The following is a 19,664-nucleotide window of genomic DNA, read 5'->3' as shown; positions in this document are numbered from 1 at the left end:
CATGCTATACTATGACTTTTTTTCATGATTTCGGACAACATGCTATACTATGACTTTTTTTCATGATTTTGGACGACATGCTATACTATGACTTTTTTTCATGATTTTGGACGACATACTATACTATGACTTTTTTTCATGATTTTGGACGACATACTATACTATGATTTTTTTCATGATTTGGGACGACATGCTATACTATGACGTTTTTTCATGATTTTGGACGACATACTATACTATGACTTTTTTTCATGATTTCGGACGACATACTATACTATGACTTTTTTTCATGATTTCGGACGATATGCTATACTATGACTTTTTTTCTATGACTTTTTTTCATGATTCTGAACGACATGCTATACTATGACTTTTTTTCATGATTTCGGACGACATGCTATACTATGACTTTTTTTCTATGACTTTTTTTTCATGATTTTGAACGACATGCTATACTATGACTTTTTTTCATGATTTCGGACGACATGCTATACTATGACTTTTTTTCTATGACTTTTTTTCATGATTTCGAACGACATGCTATACTATGACTTTTTTCATGATTTTGGACAATATACTATACTATGACTTTTTTTCATGATTTTGGACGACATACTATACTATGACTTTTTGTCATGATTTCGGACGACATGCTATACTATGACTTTTTTTCATGATTTTGGACGACATGCTATACTATGACTTTTTGTCATGATTTCGGACGACATCCTATACTATGACTTTTTTTCATGATTTCGGACGACATGCTATACTATGACTTTTTTTCCTTTGACTTTTTTTCATGATTTTGAACGACATGCTATACTATGACTTTTTTTCATGATTTCGGACGACATGCTATACTATAACTTTTTTTCATGATTTTGGACGACATGCTATACTATGACTTTTTTTCTATGACTTTTTTTCATGATTTTGAACGACATGCTATACTATGACTTTTTTTCATGATTTCGGACGATATGCTATACTATGACTTTTTTTCTATGACTTTTTTTCATGATTCTGAACGACATGCTATACTATGACTTTTTTTCATGATTTCGGACGACATGCTATACTATGACTTTTTTTCTATGACTTTTTTTTCATGATTTTGAACGACATGCTATACTATGACTTTTTTTCATGATTTCGGACGACATGCTATACTATGACTTTTTTTCTATGACTTTTTTTCATGATTTCGAACGACATGCTATACTATGACTTTTTTCATGATTTTGGACAATATACTATACTATGACTTTTTTTCATGATTTTGGACGACATACTATACTATGACTTTTTGTCATGATTTCGGACGACATGCTATACTATGACTTTTTTTCATGATTTTGGACGACATGCTATACTATGACTTTTTGTCATGATTTCGGACGACATCCTATACTATGACTTTTTTTCATGATTTCGGACGACATGCTATACTATGACTTTTTTTCCTTTGACTTTTTTTCATGATTTTGAACGACATGCTATACTATGACTTTTTTTCATGATTTCGGACGACATGCTATACTATAACTTTTTTTCATGATTTTGGACGACATGCTATACTATGACTTTTTTTCTATGACTTTTTTTCATGATTTTGAACGACATGCTATACTATGACTTTTTTTCATGATTTCGGACAACATGCTATACTATGACTTTTTTTCATGATTTGGGACGACATGCTATACTATGACTTTTTTTCATGATTTGGGACGACATACTATACTATGACTTTTTTTCATGATTTTGGACGACATACTATACTATGACTTTTTTCATGATTTTGGACGACATGCTATACTATGACTTTTTTTCATGATTTCGGACAACATGCTATACTATGACTTTTTTTCATGATTTTGGACGACATGCTATACTATGACTTTTTTTCATGATTTTGGACGACATACTATACTATGACTTTTTTTCATGATTTTGGACGACATACTATACTATGATTTTTTTTCATGATTTGGGACGACATGCTATACTATGACGTTTTTTCATGATTTTGGACGACATACTATACTATGACTTTTTTTCATGATTTTGGACGACATACTATACTATGACTTTTTTTCATGATTTCGGACGACATACTATACTATGACTTTTTTTCATGATTTCGGACGATATGCTATACTATGACTTTTTTTCTATGACTTTTTTTCATGATTTTGAACGACATGCTATACTATGACTTTTTTTCATGATTTTGAACGACATGCTATACTATGACTTTTTTTCATGATTTCGGACGACATGCTATACTATGACTTTTTTTCATGATTTCGAACGACATGCTATACTATGACTTTTTTTCATGATTTGGGACGACATACTATACTATGACTTTTTTCATGATTTTGGACAATATACTATACTATGACTTTTTTTCATGATTTTGGACGACATACTATACTATGACTTTTTTTCATGATTTCGGACGACATACTATACTATGACTTTTTGTCATGATTTTGAACGACATACTATACTATGACTTTTTTTCATGATTTCGGACGACATGCTATACTATGACTTTTTTTCATGATTTTGGACGACATACTATACTATGACTTTTTGTCATGATTTCGGACGACATGTTATACTATGACTTTTTTTCATGATTTCGGACGACATGCTATACTATGACTTTTTTTCCTTTGACTTTTTTTCATGATTTTGAACGACATGCTATACTATGACTTTTTTTCATGATTTCGGACGACATGCTATACTATAACTTTTTTTCATGATTTTGGACGACATGCTATACTATGACTTTTTTTCTATGACTTTTTTTCATGATTTTGAACGACATGCTATACTATGACTTTTTTTCATGATTTCGGACAACATGCTATACTATGACTTTTTTTCATGATTTTGGACGACATGCTATACTATGACTTTTTTTCATGATTTCGGACGACATGCTATACCATGACTTTTTTTCATGATTTTGGACGACATACTATACTATGACTTTTTTTCCTTTGACTTTTTTTCATGATTTTGAACGACATGCTATACTATGACTTTTTTTCATGATTTTGGACGACATACTATACTATGACTTTTTTTCATGATTTGGGACGACATGCTATACTATGACTTTTTTTCATGATTTGGGACGACATGCTATACTATGACTTTTTTTCATGATTTCGGACAACATGCTATACTATGACTTTTTTTCATGATTTTGGACGACATGCTATACTATGACTTTTTTTCATGATTTTGGACGACATACTATACTATGACTTTTTTTCATGATTTTGGACGACATACTTTCCTTGGACGACATGCTGTACTATGACTTTGATGTTTGTTGTACAAAATAAAAGATTTCATTAGCTGAATTATCAAAACATTTGCCATCTGTTTTTTCAATCAATAGAATCCTATTGGTGTACAGTAGAATCCTTTTTGACATGAACAAGTGTTATGACTTAATGAACATGTACTGAATACAACAAGAAATAAGTCTGACATCGGTGACTTCTTTATGATGGAGTTTTCAGCCTCCTGAAAGCCATGACATCAAATAAAATACAAAATACTACACAAACATAACATACAGAAAGCCATTTCAAACATGAATCTTTCTTCTTTTAATTGTTACAGATTTTGTGTGAAAAAATATGAGGATTGTGAGTCTGTAACCAAACTGACAAACTTTCACAGAAAGCAATCAGACTGACTTTCTAGAACATACTTTGGTTTGGCATTTTTAAAGACATACCATACTGTGACATTCTTTAACATACTATACTGTGAATTTTTTGGTAATATATGCTTTGACTATTTTAACATCCTATACCATGACATTTTTTAATATACTTTGTTTTTGACTGTTATGAACGTACTATACGATGAACTTTTATTAACATGATTTTAATTACATATTACACTATGACTTTTTTTTAAAGTTCTAGACCATAACTTTATTTCATGGTTTTGGGCGACATACTATACTATGACTTTTTATAATACGTAATATGCTTTGCCATTTTAACATACTTTACTGCGACATTTTTTATAATTTACTGTACTATGACATTTTTCAACTTACTATATTATGACATTTTTATAACATTCTGTACTATAACACACTGACTTTCTTTAAACTTACTTTGCCTTTTAAACATACTAACATAGTATATATTATTTATAACATTTATAACATAACATTTTATACTATATTATATTAAGAGTATTTTTAATGACATTCTACACTATGAATTTGTACACGACTACTTTATGGCATACTTTCTTTACAGCTCACACTTTGAGAAACTTTAGACTGTTAGCCTGCAGTGTTCATCATCAACTTTCACAGACTATGTGCCAATCCTTTTGTCCATCATAATCATCATCATCATCATCATCATTATCATTATCACGGGTCTTCCATTTAGGTCAGGGAGGAGCCAACCCGTCAGCGGTGGCGGACGCCATGGTGGATGCGGTGGTGGACTTTGTGAGGAAGAAGAACCCGAGGTTTGTTGACAGCGTGAAGATCCTGATCTTCCAGACGGTCATGATGACGGAGTTTCACAAAAGCATGAAGAAGAGAGAGGGAGAGGAGGTGGCAGAGAAGAGTGTCTTTACAAAGTTCAAAGGTATGAAGTGGACTCCATCTGCTCTGGATGTGTGATTAACATTGTCAACAATCTCATGTTTAGACTCAAACCAACATGTTAAGTGGGATTTGTATCTGTGCGGCAGACCCTACACACATGGTGTGTGTGTTCATGGTAATGAAAGAACATATCACCCAGTGCAACAGCCACTCATTAATGTGTTATTAAAAGATTTTGGACGTTCATGGAGCTTGATGGCACAGAGGGAGAAGATATGTCAGGCTTTGACACACACACACACACACACACACACACACACACAAGATCAGGTTCTGTCTCTGGATCCAAATTACTCTTTAACTTATTGACTGAGAACGATACAGAATCTCATCGTCCTGTAACTGACTCCAGTAAAAACACTGCACACGTTGATACAAACATGTCTTACACACTGCTGTAACACAACACACTTTTCTTTTTTTAAATGTTGTTTCAGACAGCGTCACTTCTTTTTTCATGGGACTTGGGGAGGAGCGTCCCAGTGCTGACCCTCTGGTTCTGGAGGGAGAGGAGTTTGAGCCCACAGTGTTTCAGCTGTGTGCCGACAACAAAAAGGTGGGCATGATACTATTCACTTTACCTTTCAGCTCTTTGCTTTGAAAGTGTCTCTTGATTCTAGACATCAGTGAGTCAGTCGGTCAGTCATACGAGAGAACCTCACAGAGCGCTGAGAGCGGTTCAGGATAACAATCTGAAAATGTTCTTGCATGCTTGTTTGTAACCAAACTCCACGACCATTACCCTGCCACTGTAGGCTGTGACTCAGGCCAAGAGAAGGATTGAGGAGCTGATTGTGGCCGAGCAGGCGGAGAGAACCATCAAAGACCAGTACATCAGTAAGCTGTCACAGGCTGACATTGACCAGCTGAAGGCCCTGCAGAGGAAACTGACGGTGAGCATCCGTCTGGACCGAGGGCTGGAGGACCAGGAGCCCAACATCCACCTGGAGGGTCTGACCAGAGACGTCTACACCGCTGAGTCCGAAGTCAGGTCAGTAAATCTGTTCATGGAGGAGAAAAAATCTGTCAAAGCTCCGGTCCCAGAGTACCAAACATTACAATATTCCTTTAAGTGTGTTTTTTTCTGACCATCAGGGACATCATTCGGAAGGTGGAGAGGTCGGAGAACTTAAAGAGCAAGGCGTTGCTGCTGAGCGGACTGGTAGAATGGCAGTTTGAGAGCAGCAGCGGGGTGATGGTGCCCTGCGACATTTACACCAACCTCACCCTGGAGGAGGCTCTGGAGAAGAAGGAAGAACGTGTGAAGATCAAGATCAACAATGAGACATACCACGCTAAAGTAACGCTTAGAAAAGCAGTGTCAGCGAACGGGCGTAAAGAGGTGGAGCTGCTGAGGAAAGAGGTTAAAGGTGAGTTTGTTTTCATAGTTCTCATTTAAACATAAAACATATTCTCATGTACAGACGTGCACATGGAGAAGCTGATTTGTGTCTCTGAAAGGTCCATAAAAAGAGGACGGGGAGCGACTGTCAGGTGGCTAAACCTTTGGTTCTTTTGGAGAAAGACTCTCTGTGGGGGAGTTGTCAGTTCTTAGATTCATAGCAATGTGGACGATTCAGCATCGATTTCACAAATGTCAATTATCAACTGGGGCTGCACCCGACTCAGAATTATGTATGTTGAAACAGATTTGGCTGTTCAATAGTTTGATTCAGTGTGACATTAATGTGCCACAGCAAACAAGCTAATTGCGAACAACAGATCCGAAGTGTATGACATTTTTTGCAGACGCTAGATATCAAACAAAATCCAGAGACTTTGTCATTTTAAGTTGCTGTGAGCTAGAAATTCTCCACTTCTGTGCTGCTGCATCACATCTGTACCCATCCATTTCAAAGAGTAGCGTCAAGGTCAGAATCTGAGGTGCAAAATGTCCCCAGAAGATCAGTGCACAGCACACAAACAAAATGTGATGCTCAAGAAACGAAAGAAGCAGTGCAGCACCTGGAGAGTCTACAGCACAGATACAATACGGTCAATTTGTTTATCTTCACAAAAGACAGCAGTTTTATTTTATTTTAATTAAAAAGGCTCTGGTGAAGTTTTAGAGTCCTCACAACACTCAAGGAGATCCCAGGGGAGAGTGGGTAGCAGCACAACTCCACCTAATGCAGTTAGGTGTTTTTTGGACGTTTGAATCTGGGGCGCCGTCAGCCTCCATTAGGTGGAGTTGTGTTGCTACCTCCTCTCCCCTTGGATCTCTGCAAGTGATGTGAGGACTCTAAAACTTCACCTGAGCCTCCCTCGGCATATGGGTGAGTAGATAATGGCTGAATTTTCATGTTGGGTGCACTATCCCTTTAACACTGACCCAGATAACAAACAGTGCTATATAGCTACATTCTCTGAACATTCTCAAATATTACTGAAGCACACATTTATTTATATGTGAATTCTGCCAGGTTAGCCAGCTAGCTAGTTTCTCTCCATTTTAATATTAAAATTGAAACTTTACCCTGAGCTAATAAAAATAAAACCGGACAAGAGGCTCCTCACACAGAAAAAACTCAGGGATCCACTTTACAGGACGGAGCTTTTCCCCTCTTTGAAACGATAGTTTGCACACACAGTGACGGTCCAGTCTAAACAGGAACAAAAACTGAGATGCAGTTTGTGCCACACTGTGTCTTACCTTGAAATACTCTTGTTCTCGTTCCAGATGACGCCGCTCTGCCGTCACACTGGGATGACATGAAAGGCGACCTCCTCAAACTGTTCCCTCTGACTGCGGGATCTAAGGAATATAACGATGTGGAGACAGAGCTGAAAAAGACCGGTCTCTCTGCAAACATCATCAGCGTATGTTCAGTTTCTGATCATCATTACTGACATACTGGAGTTAATGATGTTTTTATTCCCTAAAAATAATTACTGCATTCTCTGGGACCAACACACAGTCTCCTTTACAGTATGTTTTGGTTCATTGTCCTGCTGGAAGGTCCACCTGGGTCTCACCCTCACCGTCTTGGTGGATAGCAACAGATTTTTAGGTACATGGCTCCATGGTGGAGCCTATCCCAGCTGACACGAGAGGCAGGGTTCACCCTGGACAGGTCACCAGACTATCACAGGGCTGACACATAGAGACAGACAACCATTCACACTCACATTCACACCTACGGACAATTTAGAGTCACCAGTTAACCTGCATGTCTTTGGACTGTGGGAGGAAGCTGGAGCACCTGGAGGAAACCCACGCTGACACAGGGAGAACATGCAAACTCTGCACAGAGGGGCTCCCCCACCCCGGGTTCGAACTTGGAACCCTCTTGCTGTGAAGCAACAATGCTAACCACTGCACCACTGTGCCGAAATCACTATACATAACCCTAGTGTTGTGTTCACACTGGGCGTGAATCACATAATGGCCGATATTTACGATAGTCGTAGAGTAGAGTTTAGAACAAGGCCCAAAAACTCCAGCCCGACCCCACCCGAGACCGTGCATGTTCTCTCCGAGCCCAGCCCTTCCCTTTAACTGTAATTATGAGCCCGAGCCTGGTTTAAACCAAACATTTTTTTAAGGATACGAACGTGGACATTGAAGGCTGACTCTCGTCTTTCTTTCCATGGCAAGCCTTCGTCATGTGCCTCTTAAGTGCCGAGGTCCCCGTCTTTTTGCTGTCACATACCAGCATCGCGCTGCACTTGGTACACTCGACAAAGTCGACACACCCGTTGACGTCGCAGTAGTTGGTTCCATAGCCCAGGTCTATTATGAGGAACTCGACCTGGATAGTGGCGGGAATTTACGGCCTGAACTGGGTCGGGTTTGGGCTTGGGCAGAGAATCTAAGCTCTAGTCTGGAGCAGGAAAAAGCCGATGGCCGATTAATCTGCTGATAACACCAGGCCCTGACTGTACGCTGGCACACCTGAGTGCTTGAACCTTTTCATAGCTGCTCGGGCCCCAAAGCACAGAATTGGTGTATGGCACTTTGGTGGTTTTAGGAGGAGCTTTAGGAGGATTAAACTGTGCAACTGATATTAATCAAAGGGTAGTTACATGGCTGGATTGTTAGATTATCAGATATTAATTTCACATGCATTGATAGTGGCTTGCTTCTTAATTCTAGCCAAATTACACTGCACATGCTTATCTAATGCACACATTATCTTGTATTTGCATGTGGGGTGCTCCATGCAAAAGCCTTACGGCCGTACTCATGAGACAAGTGGAGGGTTACAGATGTCGGCCACTGTTGGAACCCCGTTCTGCCATTAACAGTAGTTTATATAAAGTCCTATCAGTGCCAATTAATCCGCCAAACCAATGAATCGGTCAACCTCTAATTGAGATCCTCTGGGAATGTATGACGCCAAGGACACACCAGCAGAAGTTTATTCATCAATTCAGTGATTTCATGCACAAATGATGCGAGTCAACACAAAATATTCTAGCATTCAAACTCGCGCAAGTAACGTGACAACGAAAATTTTCATCACATTTAGTGCGAACACAACATAAAAATCCCACACTTACAGTGAAGTCTGGAGGTGGAAGCATCAAGGTATGAAGCTGTTCCTCTTCTCATGACCAGCAGAATCCAAATGATCGAACGGAAGATGAATGGAGCCATGTACCAGGACGGTGAGGGTGAGACACAGGTGGACCTTCCAGCAGGACAATGCACCAAAACACACTGTTAAGGAGACTGTTGGGTTGTTAGTCAGTCACTAAACTTTAATTCCGTTGTACATGTGACGATGACAAATAAACGATATTCAATCAATCAATCAATCAATTTTATTTATAAAGCCCAATATCACAAATCACAATTTGCCTCACAGGGCTTTACAGCATACGACATCCCTCTGTCCTTATGACCCTCACAGCTGATCAGGAAAAACTCCCCAAAAAAACCCTTTAACAGGGAAAAAAAAAAACGGTAGAAACCTCAGGAAGAGCAACTGAGGAGGGATCCCTCTTCCAGGACGGACAGACGTGCAATAGATGTCGTACAGAACAGATCAGCATAATAAATTAACAGTAATCCGCATGACACAATGAGACAGAGAGAGAGAGAGAGAGAGAGAGAGAGAGAGAGAGAGAGAGAGAGAGAGAGAGATGCAGGTAATAACAGTAGCTTACAACAACATTATTGAAAGTAATAATATTATAGTTATAGTTCTGGCTACTGTGGTACAATATGTTGAAAGTATGTATTAGTATCTGGCAGTATACATGTGTGACAATAGTCATATGTGTATAATAACAGTAGAAGTATGACTAATGACTAATGATGGCAGCAGCAGCAGGAGGCATCTGGCAGGACCACGGCAGCAGCACAACCACACACGTCACGCTGTCCAGGCACCGCTGTGATATGAGTTATTCTATTCTATTCTATTTGTGGAAGGAGCTTAAGCCCCCCCCAAACCATTGTGTTGCCCCACCCAAAATATGTAATTTTATAATTACATTAATATACTAAACATGCGGGCAGTTCTGGATGATACATTAGCAAATATTTTAAACTGGTAACCCAGGTGCACATGGGCTGCCCTCTTGCTCTGTCCCTCTTGTCGCTCCACAAGAAACACTAAACTGAACAACAAAAGCAAACAGATGTTTTTTTACCATGTGGAAACAAATCGGTCCCATTTAGAAATCAAACACTGCAAATCTGAAGACACCAGTGAGGATGAATAACGTGTTGTGTCGTGACTGTGTTGGCAGATTGAACGGGTCCAAAATACGACACTGTGGCAGAGCTACCAGCTGATGAAGAAACAATTGGAGGTGAAGAACAAACATACCAACAATGAAAGGAAGCTGTTCCACGGCACCGGAGCCAACTCCATCGATCTCATCAACAAACAAGGCTTCAACCGCAGCTACGCAGGAGCACATGGTAACCAGCGCAAACAATGGATTTCTGATCAAAGCCCTGAATGATGTGATGAAATGTATCCATACAGTTTGTCTCTTAGGGTGTTTCACACCTGCCCTGTTTGGTTCGGTTCAATCTAACTCCAGTTGATTGCCCCCTCAGTGCAGTTTGTTAGGGAAGGTCACATTTATCTTGCAAGTGTACTCTTCTTCGATGTTTTGTTTACTTCCTAGATTTTTCCCACATGGAAATTCTGACCAATCAAAAGCAGCTTTCTGACGCAGGCATTTGATCTGTAAACGCTGCCGTGAGAACACTAACCAACTCTAAGGAGACCACTCTAGGGCTGAGAGCAGCTTTAGTGAAATGGCAGTTTGTCTGTAGCTAACAATCTTCTGTCCTAATAAAAAATTCTATGTAAACAATGTATTCAAGTTTCACAGAGGGCCGACGGTGGAGCTGTGTTCTTCTTACTAAACTAACAAAAGCTGTGATGTGTTTAGTCAGTAATAAAATCTGTACTTCCTCTGTTTTGTTCATTAGGTGCGATGATAGGCAATGGCTCTTACTTTGCTGTGAACCCAGTCTACTCTGCACAAGGGTACGCCAAACCTGATGCCAGAGGCCACAAGCGCATGTACCTGGCCAGGGTCCTGGTTGGAGACTTCACCAATGGACGAAGCGGCTTGATCACTCCACCCTCCAAAAACTCTGGGAATGCTGCAGACCTGTATGATAGTGTTGCAGATAACAGTTCCAATCCAACCATGTTTGTGGTCTTCAATGACATCCAGGCATACCCAGAGTACCTGATCACATTTACATGATTGATGCTACGATCACATTGTGTAACTGTTCCTGTTAACCTCGTTCTGTTCTTGTTAAAATTCAGTCTGCAAAAACAATTTCAATTAATTATATGATATTAACAAACACTGCATATTTCTTAGAGGCGTGTTTCCATTTTCTTGATTTGAACAGTCGCCGCATGATTAAATAAAAAGAAAGCACTGTTTTTGAGTATAAGATTAAAGTTAGCTAGAAAATGAAAAAAAAAAAAAAAAAAAAAAAAAAAGATTAAAGTATGATTATCAATATTTTAAAGGTGTCATTTTCCTTCATCTGACATTCATCACTTTGTATCCTTTGTTATGGGATGTAATCTAAAAACTGTTTATTAAAGAAACACTGCAACAGTTTCAGAAATTGTCTCATCAGCTGATTTATTTTTATAGTCCTTTCAGATTTTAAGATTGCTGACCAGGATCTTGAGGTGCAGCTGAGGGCGGAGTGTGGGGACCTCAGAATTGCATCTCTACTTTTCACAGACGATGTGGTTCTGTTGGCTTCATCACATCCTGACCTCCAGCATGCCCTGGGGTGGTTTGCAGCTGAGTGTGAAGGAGTTGGGATGAGAGTCAGCACCTCCAAATCTGAGGCCATGGTTCTCTGCCAGAAACCGGTGGATTGCCCTCTCCGGGTTGGGGAGAATTATTGCCTCAAGCAAGGGAGTATCTCAGGGTCTTGTTCATGAGTGAGGGTAGAATGGAGTGTGGGATGGATGGGTGGTTTGGTGCGCCTTCTGCAGTGACGCAGGCGCTACTTCAGTCCGTCGTGGTAAAGAGGGAGCTGAGCCAGAAAGCAAAGCTTTCAATTTCCTGGTCCATCTACGTCCCAACCCTCACCTATGGTCATGAGCTCTGGGTAGTGACTGAAAGAATGAGGTCACAGATACAAGCGTCTGAAATGAGTTTCCTCTGTAGGGTGTCTGGGCTCAGCCTTAGAGATAGGGGGAGGAGTCAGACATCTGGAGGGAGCTCAGAGTAGAGCCGCTGCTCCTTCGCGTCAAAAGGGGTCAGTTGAGGTGGTTCAACATCGGATCAGGATCCTCCTTGGCACCTCCTGCTGGAGGTGTTTCAGGCATGTCCCACTGGTAGGAGGCTGCAGGGTCCTCCAGGAGGAGCTGGAGGAAGGAGCTGTGGAGAGGGATGACTGGAATACTTTGCTTGTCCTAGTGCCTCCGAGACCAGACCCCAGATAAGCGGATGAAAATAGATGAATATATATTACTAATGACAACGTGCAAATTATTATAGTAAAAGTAGCAATGATTTGCATGTCACTTTGGTTAAAAAAAAAAAAAAAAAAAAAAAAAAATCACATATCTGACCGAAGAGCATGACGTGAGGTTTTATTGCACTTTCTTTTAGAAATAAACATAGTTGTTGTCAACTAGAGTAATCTTGGAGTTATACTGCCTTTGTCTGCTGTTGGCTGACTTCACTCTGCCACGTTTTAGTGTGTGTGTGCTGTGAAGAGGGGGTCAGCCCCAACATGGGGCATCATGCTGCAGACTCCTGCAGCACACACACACACACACACACACACACACACACACACACACACACACACAACTGCCACCTGAATAGGCCTGCTGTAGGACATAAGAAGCACCTTGAAGTCTTATCTCAAACGGATAGATAGCCAAATGAAGGGAAGCTGAAAGGTGGTGTGAAAAATTCTAATGAAAATTCAAAGCAGACGTCTAACAGGAGGCTGTTTGACTATAGAAATGTGAACACAGAAAAGGACAAAGACACATGGGGGTGGAGAGCAGGACACTCATGTCAAAAAACAGGACAAACTAAAATACAGTACAGAAATAAAGACAGAGGTAGCGCACAGGTGGAAGCGCACTCTGACACAAACTGGAGCGTTGATAAATTGGGAGCGCTGTGTGAATGTAGCGTTGGGTTATCCAGAGCAGCGCACTCTCAGAGTGGCAGAGCGCACTCTGGACACTGGTTCATTCATGTAGAAATATAACGCTGCGTTTCTTCCACCAACAGGGCTCTCATTTTAGTGTAGAGCGTCAGACTGAATTTACCAACGCACCATGTCAGGTCACTCACTCTCCGGGACCGCCAGTGTTACTTGAATAAGTAAACACTGACCAACGGGACCAGACTGGCCGACCCGTATGCTCTCACTCAGTGGATGGATGATGTCACAGGAAGCCAATCTTACAAAGGAGGACCACACTTGTTTGTTTTGCTATGGAAGCTAACGTTAGCTAATGTGCTAAAAAGTTAGCGTTCCAGAGAAATCCAATCTTCCTCTTAATCCCTCCCCAGTTTCTGATGAGGTGGACATGATAACCCTTAAAGCGACACTTGCCATTCTGGAAATTTTACACTTTTCTTTGTTTAAGTTAAAATGCTATTAATAAGCTGATGGCACACTAAAATGTAAGTGAATTCCACCAGAGATACAAACTCAAAATTGTACCATCCATTCTCATATGGTTCTAAGAAAACTCCGACCAATCATTGCAGTTGGACCGAATGCAATGATTGGCCGAGCGTCCTGTCTGTCTTTCCCACTTCGACACAACTGCTTGCATAATCAGTTGGCAAAAGAAAGAATATTGCAGAAAAAGCTAACACTGAGAGAGAACTCAATGCTGCAAGAGCCAAAACTTGGGTCAACATCGGCTCTGCTTTCAAGCGATGGCGAAGACTGATGCAGCTTCATCCTGAGCTAAAAAGGGACGAGATGGTCGCAGCGTTTCTGCTGGACAGGTATTTTTAGTTTGCCTCTAATGTAACATAGGCTATAACTTTATATATGACAACACAGCATCCAGTTGCTAACGGTTAGCCTACTGTTGCCTGAGCCTCTGTATTACCTTCCTTGTTTGTTGCCAGTCACCAGTAGGCTAATATCTAACATTAGCGTTTACGTTATATTATAAAACTCATGTGTCATCACTGACCCCAGATAAGTTCCAAAACTCGGGGCTGCGTTTGACTGTGCAGGACAGGTAACGTTATGTTTAGTGTGTTTCTAATCTAATAATGTTATACGACAACACAGCATCCAGTAGCTAATGGCTAACGTTAGCCTACTGTAGCATAGCCTCTGAAACATTAACGTTATCTTCCTTGTGCGTTTCCACTTACTAGTAACGTTAACGCTACTATCTAACGTTAGCACTGTAACCTTATTCTAAAACTCATCATTCGTCACTGACTCCAGTTGAGTTTTAAAACTCCGGGGTTGCGTTTGACTGTCTTGGTCGTAATGTAACACTCGCTCTCCTCTTCCGTGTATCTAACGTTACCTTGCCAATGCCTACCTCTATCATAGACGTAATGGAGGAGGGGGAAGCTTTAATACACATAACCTTATTCATCCCTACAACAGGAAATACTTTTTCCCTAACCTGATATGAAGTGTGCGCTGCACATGTGAGCATTTTTGATGATGGCCTCCGTCCAGTCCTTTGGTCTTATCACATTTAACCATAGTTGTCTTTGTTTTTGTTGACGGGCAGTGGCGGCTGGTTTTGAGCCATGACTCCTTCTATTCTGGCTCCCAATAACACAACAAGACAAACACATTTTAACACTCCTATGGAGCCTACAGCCCTGTGGGGGAGAGGCAGCTGCACCTCCAGCTGATAACATGATGTCACTGTGATGTCACCGTGATGTCGGCCCTCAAAGGGTCTATGGGGACCTATTACATACAGGTAAAAAGCCATAAAAAATAATCTTTACACAGAAAAAAAAAATCAACTTTATTATTCTCGACATTCTGACCATTTGCTTTTTTTAATAAACAACATTTACTTTTACTTTCATTACTTAAGTACTGGGCGATAAAGACAAAAACGAATATCTCAGTATTTTCAGGCTGAACAGTGATACACGATATCTCTGTATTTTACGAAATTGGCAACAAGTTCAGCTGCAAGTCAAAGCCACATTTCAGATGTCCCAAGTGTTTTTATAAAAACAGACTGTGACCAAAATAAAATGCAAAGACAAGGATTTTAATCCCTTGTTTGAAAATGTACAGCTGCACAGCGTGGGGTGTGCCTGAAACGGGATCCTGATCAGATGCCTGAACCACCTCAACTGGTCCCTCTCGACACAAAGGAGCAGTGGCTCTACTCCGAGCTCCTCCCCTATCTCTAAGGCTGAGCCCAGGCCCCCTACAGAGGAAACTCATTTCGGCTGCTTGTATCCATGATCTCATAGATGAGGGTTGGGACGTAGATGGACCAGGAAATCAAAAGCTTCACCATGAAGGTCTGGCGTTGTGCCTGCATCACTGCAGAAGCCGCACCAAACCTCCAGTCCATCTTACGCTCCATTCTACCCTTAATCATGAACAAGACCCAGGGGGGCGGGGCCCTGGGCGTGATGATCCCTGGCGTCGCAGACCATGTTGGGGGATGGGTGTGTAAATATCTAAATTGTTTATTTGTTTTCAGCGGTCATGCCGTTATATGGGTCATGGCATGGCCTCTGATTGGCTCCTGCGATTATATAGGTGTGGCCATACCTGTATTGTATGTTTTGAAAGACCCACAGTGGTCGAAACATGTTGGCTCTTTTAATGATTTAGCCACTACAATAAAGGCTTTTTAATATTTCCTTCCTCATTTTTCTTTTTTCTTCAGTGTCTGGATTGCCTTGCTATCTATCCAAAGGTTTCCAGGTGCTTCATCCTCCACTGCTGACTACTGGTGATGATGAACATGCTACACCAATAACACGTGTCACATTCAGTCATTCAGCAGTTGATGCCCACAGAGTCCCAGAGAAAAGACTGTGTCCAGTCAAATTTAAAAACATCCAGCAGTGCCTTACCAAAAAGGGGCCTTCTGCTCTCCACTTACTGAATGTCAGTGGAAACCTGATGAAGACGAGAGTCTGACTTTGAGTCGCACCACAGTTCCAGAGGCCTAAAAGCATGCTATGTATTTATGAGTAATATGTTATATTACTTTTTAAAAGGTTTAAATTGAGTCTGAGACCCATTGAGTCCTGGGTATATATGCTTTTTAAATGTCCTCATATCCTTACATTTCCATACCTGCTGTAATATTTACTCTGTCAAATACCTGCCTGTATGAGTTAATATGTTACCATGTTTTAGGAGGGCTGAGGAAATGTTGCGGGGCATGAGGCGTGTCATACAATGTACATCGGCAATAAAATAGTCGTCGGGATGAATTCAAAATTCTGCCGTCTTTTCGAGTGACAGGCTGCTGTGTAAGGTAAGTCCTCAAGATTTTACACTCTGAACAGGTGTTTATCATTTTAGAAATGTATCTTATTACTGTCATGTTATAGCTGAGGTTTGGTGCCAGAGACAGTGAGACATTAAGTCACACAGAAAACAAAATGCAATGCTAAACTGCCTATTTTCTGTCACGGGTTTGCAGTATGAAGGAGGACCACACACACATGAAAAATAAAATTAAATAAAACATTTTATTTATGTCTGGGGCCTGTTCTTATGTACATATCACCACAAAAAGACACCAATAGAAGTAACACAAGTTAATTTTCCAAAAAGAGAACTCAGTGGAGACAGCAGTTACTGAAGATAAGGAGATTACCTTTGTCCTGCGTAATGTTAGACCCTCTGCATCACATCTAATGGCAGTGTATTTTCGTTTTGTTTTGTTTTTTTTAGATATCATCTGAACTGCAGAATACATTCAGTTTGTCATCCAAACCCCAGAGCACCTGATTGAAATTTGGGTAGGTAAAGTGACTTAGATGCCGCTGAGTGTGTATGTGCAGTATGGGTTAGTTTAAATTTAAAGCAGGTAAACTCACATTATTCCTCATTATGTTTGGATCAGTTCAAACAGGTTTGATGGCTACTTTGAGCTGGAGGACACTGAGGCTGTTGGTCCTCTTCAGCCTCATCATCCTCTCTGGACAATTTGGTGAGAAATCTTTTACACTTTGACAATCTCAAGTTCTCAAGTTCAGGCTCTATTTATAGTTGTAACCCCTAAGATTCAGTCCTGGTTGATCTGGAAATACCTGTGGTCATCATGGTGATGTTACACCTCTGAACAGAGGAAGTCTTAAAGTGTGAAATCAATACGCCGACTGTTTGCTCTCAAGTCTGTGTATTAATGGCTGCAAAACAGACCAAGCACTCCCCCTATAGGCTGTTTAATGGAGGGGATTTTGAAGGATTTCAGTACTCTGATTTCTCCTTCATGTTTGAACCAAAATAAGAGAGCACGACTGTGAGGAAACGATATATCCCAGATAACAAATCCTACAGCGCATACCAAAGACTATAAAAATGGGACCCATTGCCTCCCTGCTTGGCACTCAGCATCAGGGGTTGGAATTGGGGGGTTAGATCACCACATGATTCCCGAGCACGGCACCGCTGCTGCTCACTGCTCCCTCAGGGGATGGGTCAAATGCGGAGAACAAATTTCACACACTCAGGTGTGTGACAATCAGTGGGACTTAAACTTTAACTAATGTCTTGTTATTTTAAAGTACGCTACAGTAACAGTCAGTGCAGTTTAATCCTACAGCAAACACTCAGTGAGCACCTGCTTTGTCAGAAACACAACAGAAGAGCAGCTGGTGTCATTTGCACGTTTGAATAAAGATGTCAGTCTATAAGCATGAGGATGAGCAGCACTAACAAGGGATCCATTATATGTAACATTATTTCCCAGAGGTGAGAGATGATGAGTGGGAGGAGCTCGGCCCTGATATCGCTGCACTGCACCGCCTCAGAGGACTGCATGAACACATGTTCCATGAAAGGCTCCAGAACCCATCGGACCAAAGGTGTCTTAATAAATGTTTGAATAAATGTCTCCTTCTCAACCTTTATAGACCCTTTTACTGTTAGTTAACAGTACAATGTTTGTGGTGGGCGGGGCTTAGCTGGAGGCAAAACAATCCACAGACATTAGCTAGTGCTAGTAAGTTCTGTTGGCTTGTTTTCAACAATGGAGGAAGATGATGCGAGTGGTGCGTTCAGAAATACTCATTCTGAGTGTCGGAGTGCGCTCTACTCTCCGTTGGTTCATTCATGTAGAAATATAACGCTCCGTTTCTTCCACCAACAGGGCTCTCATTTTAGTGTAGAGTGTCAGACTGAATTTACCAACGCACCATGTCAGGTCATTCCAGTGTGTCCAGTGTTGGAACGCACTCGGCACAAACTGGAGCCTTCGTAAGGTTGGAGCACAGTCTGAATGTACCGTTTGGTTCATATGTGTATAATAACAGCAGTAGTGGTCAGCATCAGGCAGGACCACAACAACAGCATAACCACGACCTACGATCCAGGGAACCTGCAATATTGTCCAGGCTAATTTATTGCTTTAGCTCTGGTGGCGGTACCTGTAACTTACCCCACGTTGTATTTTTTTCTTCTTTAATTTTTTAGTGTTTTTCTTTTAATCAAGGGACAGGAAATGCTGACTCAAATGGTGACAATGACTGTGTTGAATTTTAGGGACATATCCATCCATTGGGCCAGAGTTAAGAGATCCAGTAGCAGGTAAGAAAGTGTTTACTCTGTGTTCTCAGCTTTTTGGTACAGCTCTGGTGAGAATGTGGTATTTCAAACTCTGGTGCTGACATAACCACTTTACTGAAACCACTGACAAGATGGGCCTTGCAGTTGGCGCTTGTCACCTACTGTTCTAAAGCTCATCAGATTATTGGTGGTGCCTGTTAGAAGCTGTGATCAATGTGATGTCAGAAATGCAACAACTCCATTTATCAACAGAAAGTGAATGAGAAACATTTTGAAAATCAATTAAACATTCAAGTATTTTTTCAAGCAGAAACTAGAATTATCACCTTGTGGTTGTATGACTCTGTGAACCAGTCACAGTTACAGTTTGCATCCATGTCTGCCCAGACTCATACGTAGCAAAGACAGCTGACAATGCTTCAAATATGGATGTTGCTGCAAAGAAGCCACATATTCTAAAATTTGGATACTTCACACACATCTCCTACCTGGCAGCACATCATATCAGCATATTAGTTTTAATCTGAGCACCCAAGACTGGAGTCACCGATTCAATACCTGCCCAAATGTCTCCCTTCTGTTCTGTTGAATAATGTCTAATGTTATGCAGAAACATTTTTCTGCATAACATTATGATGTCACAGTAAAGTTGACCTTTGGATGGGGCTGGTTTAAAACAATTGATTCATCTGATTCAAATCCATCTTCATTTGAATGATCTCATATTGATTAATAAAATCCGAGATCGATCTTTTAATATATGGCTTTTCCCGCGGATGCGTGAAGCTTTATCCCTGTTTATCTGGCCAG

General features: G+C 40.7%; 1 protein-coding gene and 1 long non-coding RNA gene across 4 annotated transcripts in view; one reads left to right on the top strand and one right to left on the bottom strand.

Annotated features, from left to right (window-relative positions):
• Positions 1-11,732, top strand: part of LOC117252685 (protein mono-ADP-ribosyltransferase PARP14-like) — a 39,644-nt gene extending 27,912 nt beyond the window's left edge. For all 3 annotated transcript variants that reach the window (XM_033619766.2, XM_033619767.2, XM_033619765.2), the window contains 7 exons: positions 4,449-4,652; positions 5,110-5,228; positions 5,428-5,663; positions 5,768-6,042; positions 7,353-7,492; positions 10,373-10,547; positions 11,070-11,732. In XM_033619766.2, the coding sequence (XP_033475657.2) occupies positions 4,449-4,652; positions 5,110-5,228; positions 5,428-5,663; positions 5,768-6,042; positions 7,353-7,492; positions 10,373-10,547; positions 11,070-11,353 (1,433 nt within the window). In that variant the 3' untranslated portion in view covers positions 11,354-11,732. The remainder of the gene's footprint in view (positions 1-4,448; positions 4,653-5,109; positions 5,229-5,427; positions 5,664-5,767; positions 6,043-7,352; positions 7,493-10,372; positions 10,548-11,069) is intronic.
• Positions 9,182-19,664, bottom strand: part of LOC144464322 (uncharacterized) — a 59,573-nt gene continuing 49,090 nt past the window's right edge. The window contains exon 4 of the long non-coding RNA XR_013492072.1: positions 9,182-9,347. This is a non-coding gene — a long non-coding RNA (uncharacterized LOC144464322). The remainder of the gene's footprint in view (positions 9,348-19,664) is intronic.

This window comes from Epinephelus lanceolatus, chromosome 9 (genome assembly GCF_041903045.1).
Source record: "Epinephelus lanceolatus isolate andai-2023 chromosome 9, ASM4190304v1, whole genome shotgun sequence".
In the NCBI taxonomy this organism is placed as follows: Eukaryota; Metazoa; Chordata; class Actinopteri; order Perciformes; family Serranidae; genus Epinephelus; species Epinephelus lanceolatus.
Note: the sequence above shows the minus strand (reverse complement) of the source record. Positions and strands in the feature narration are given on the sequence as shown.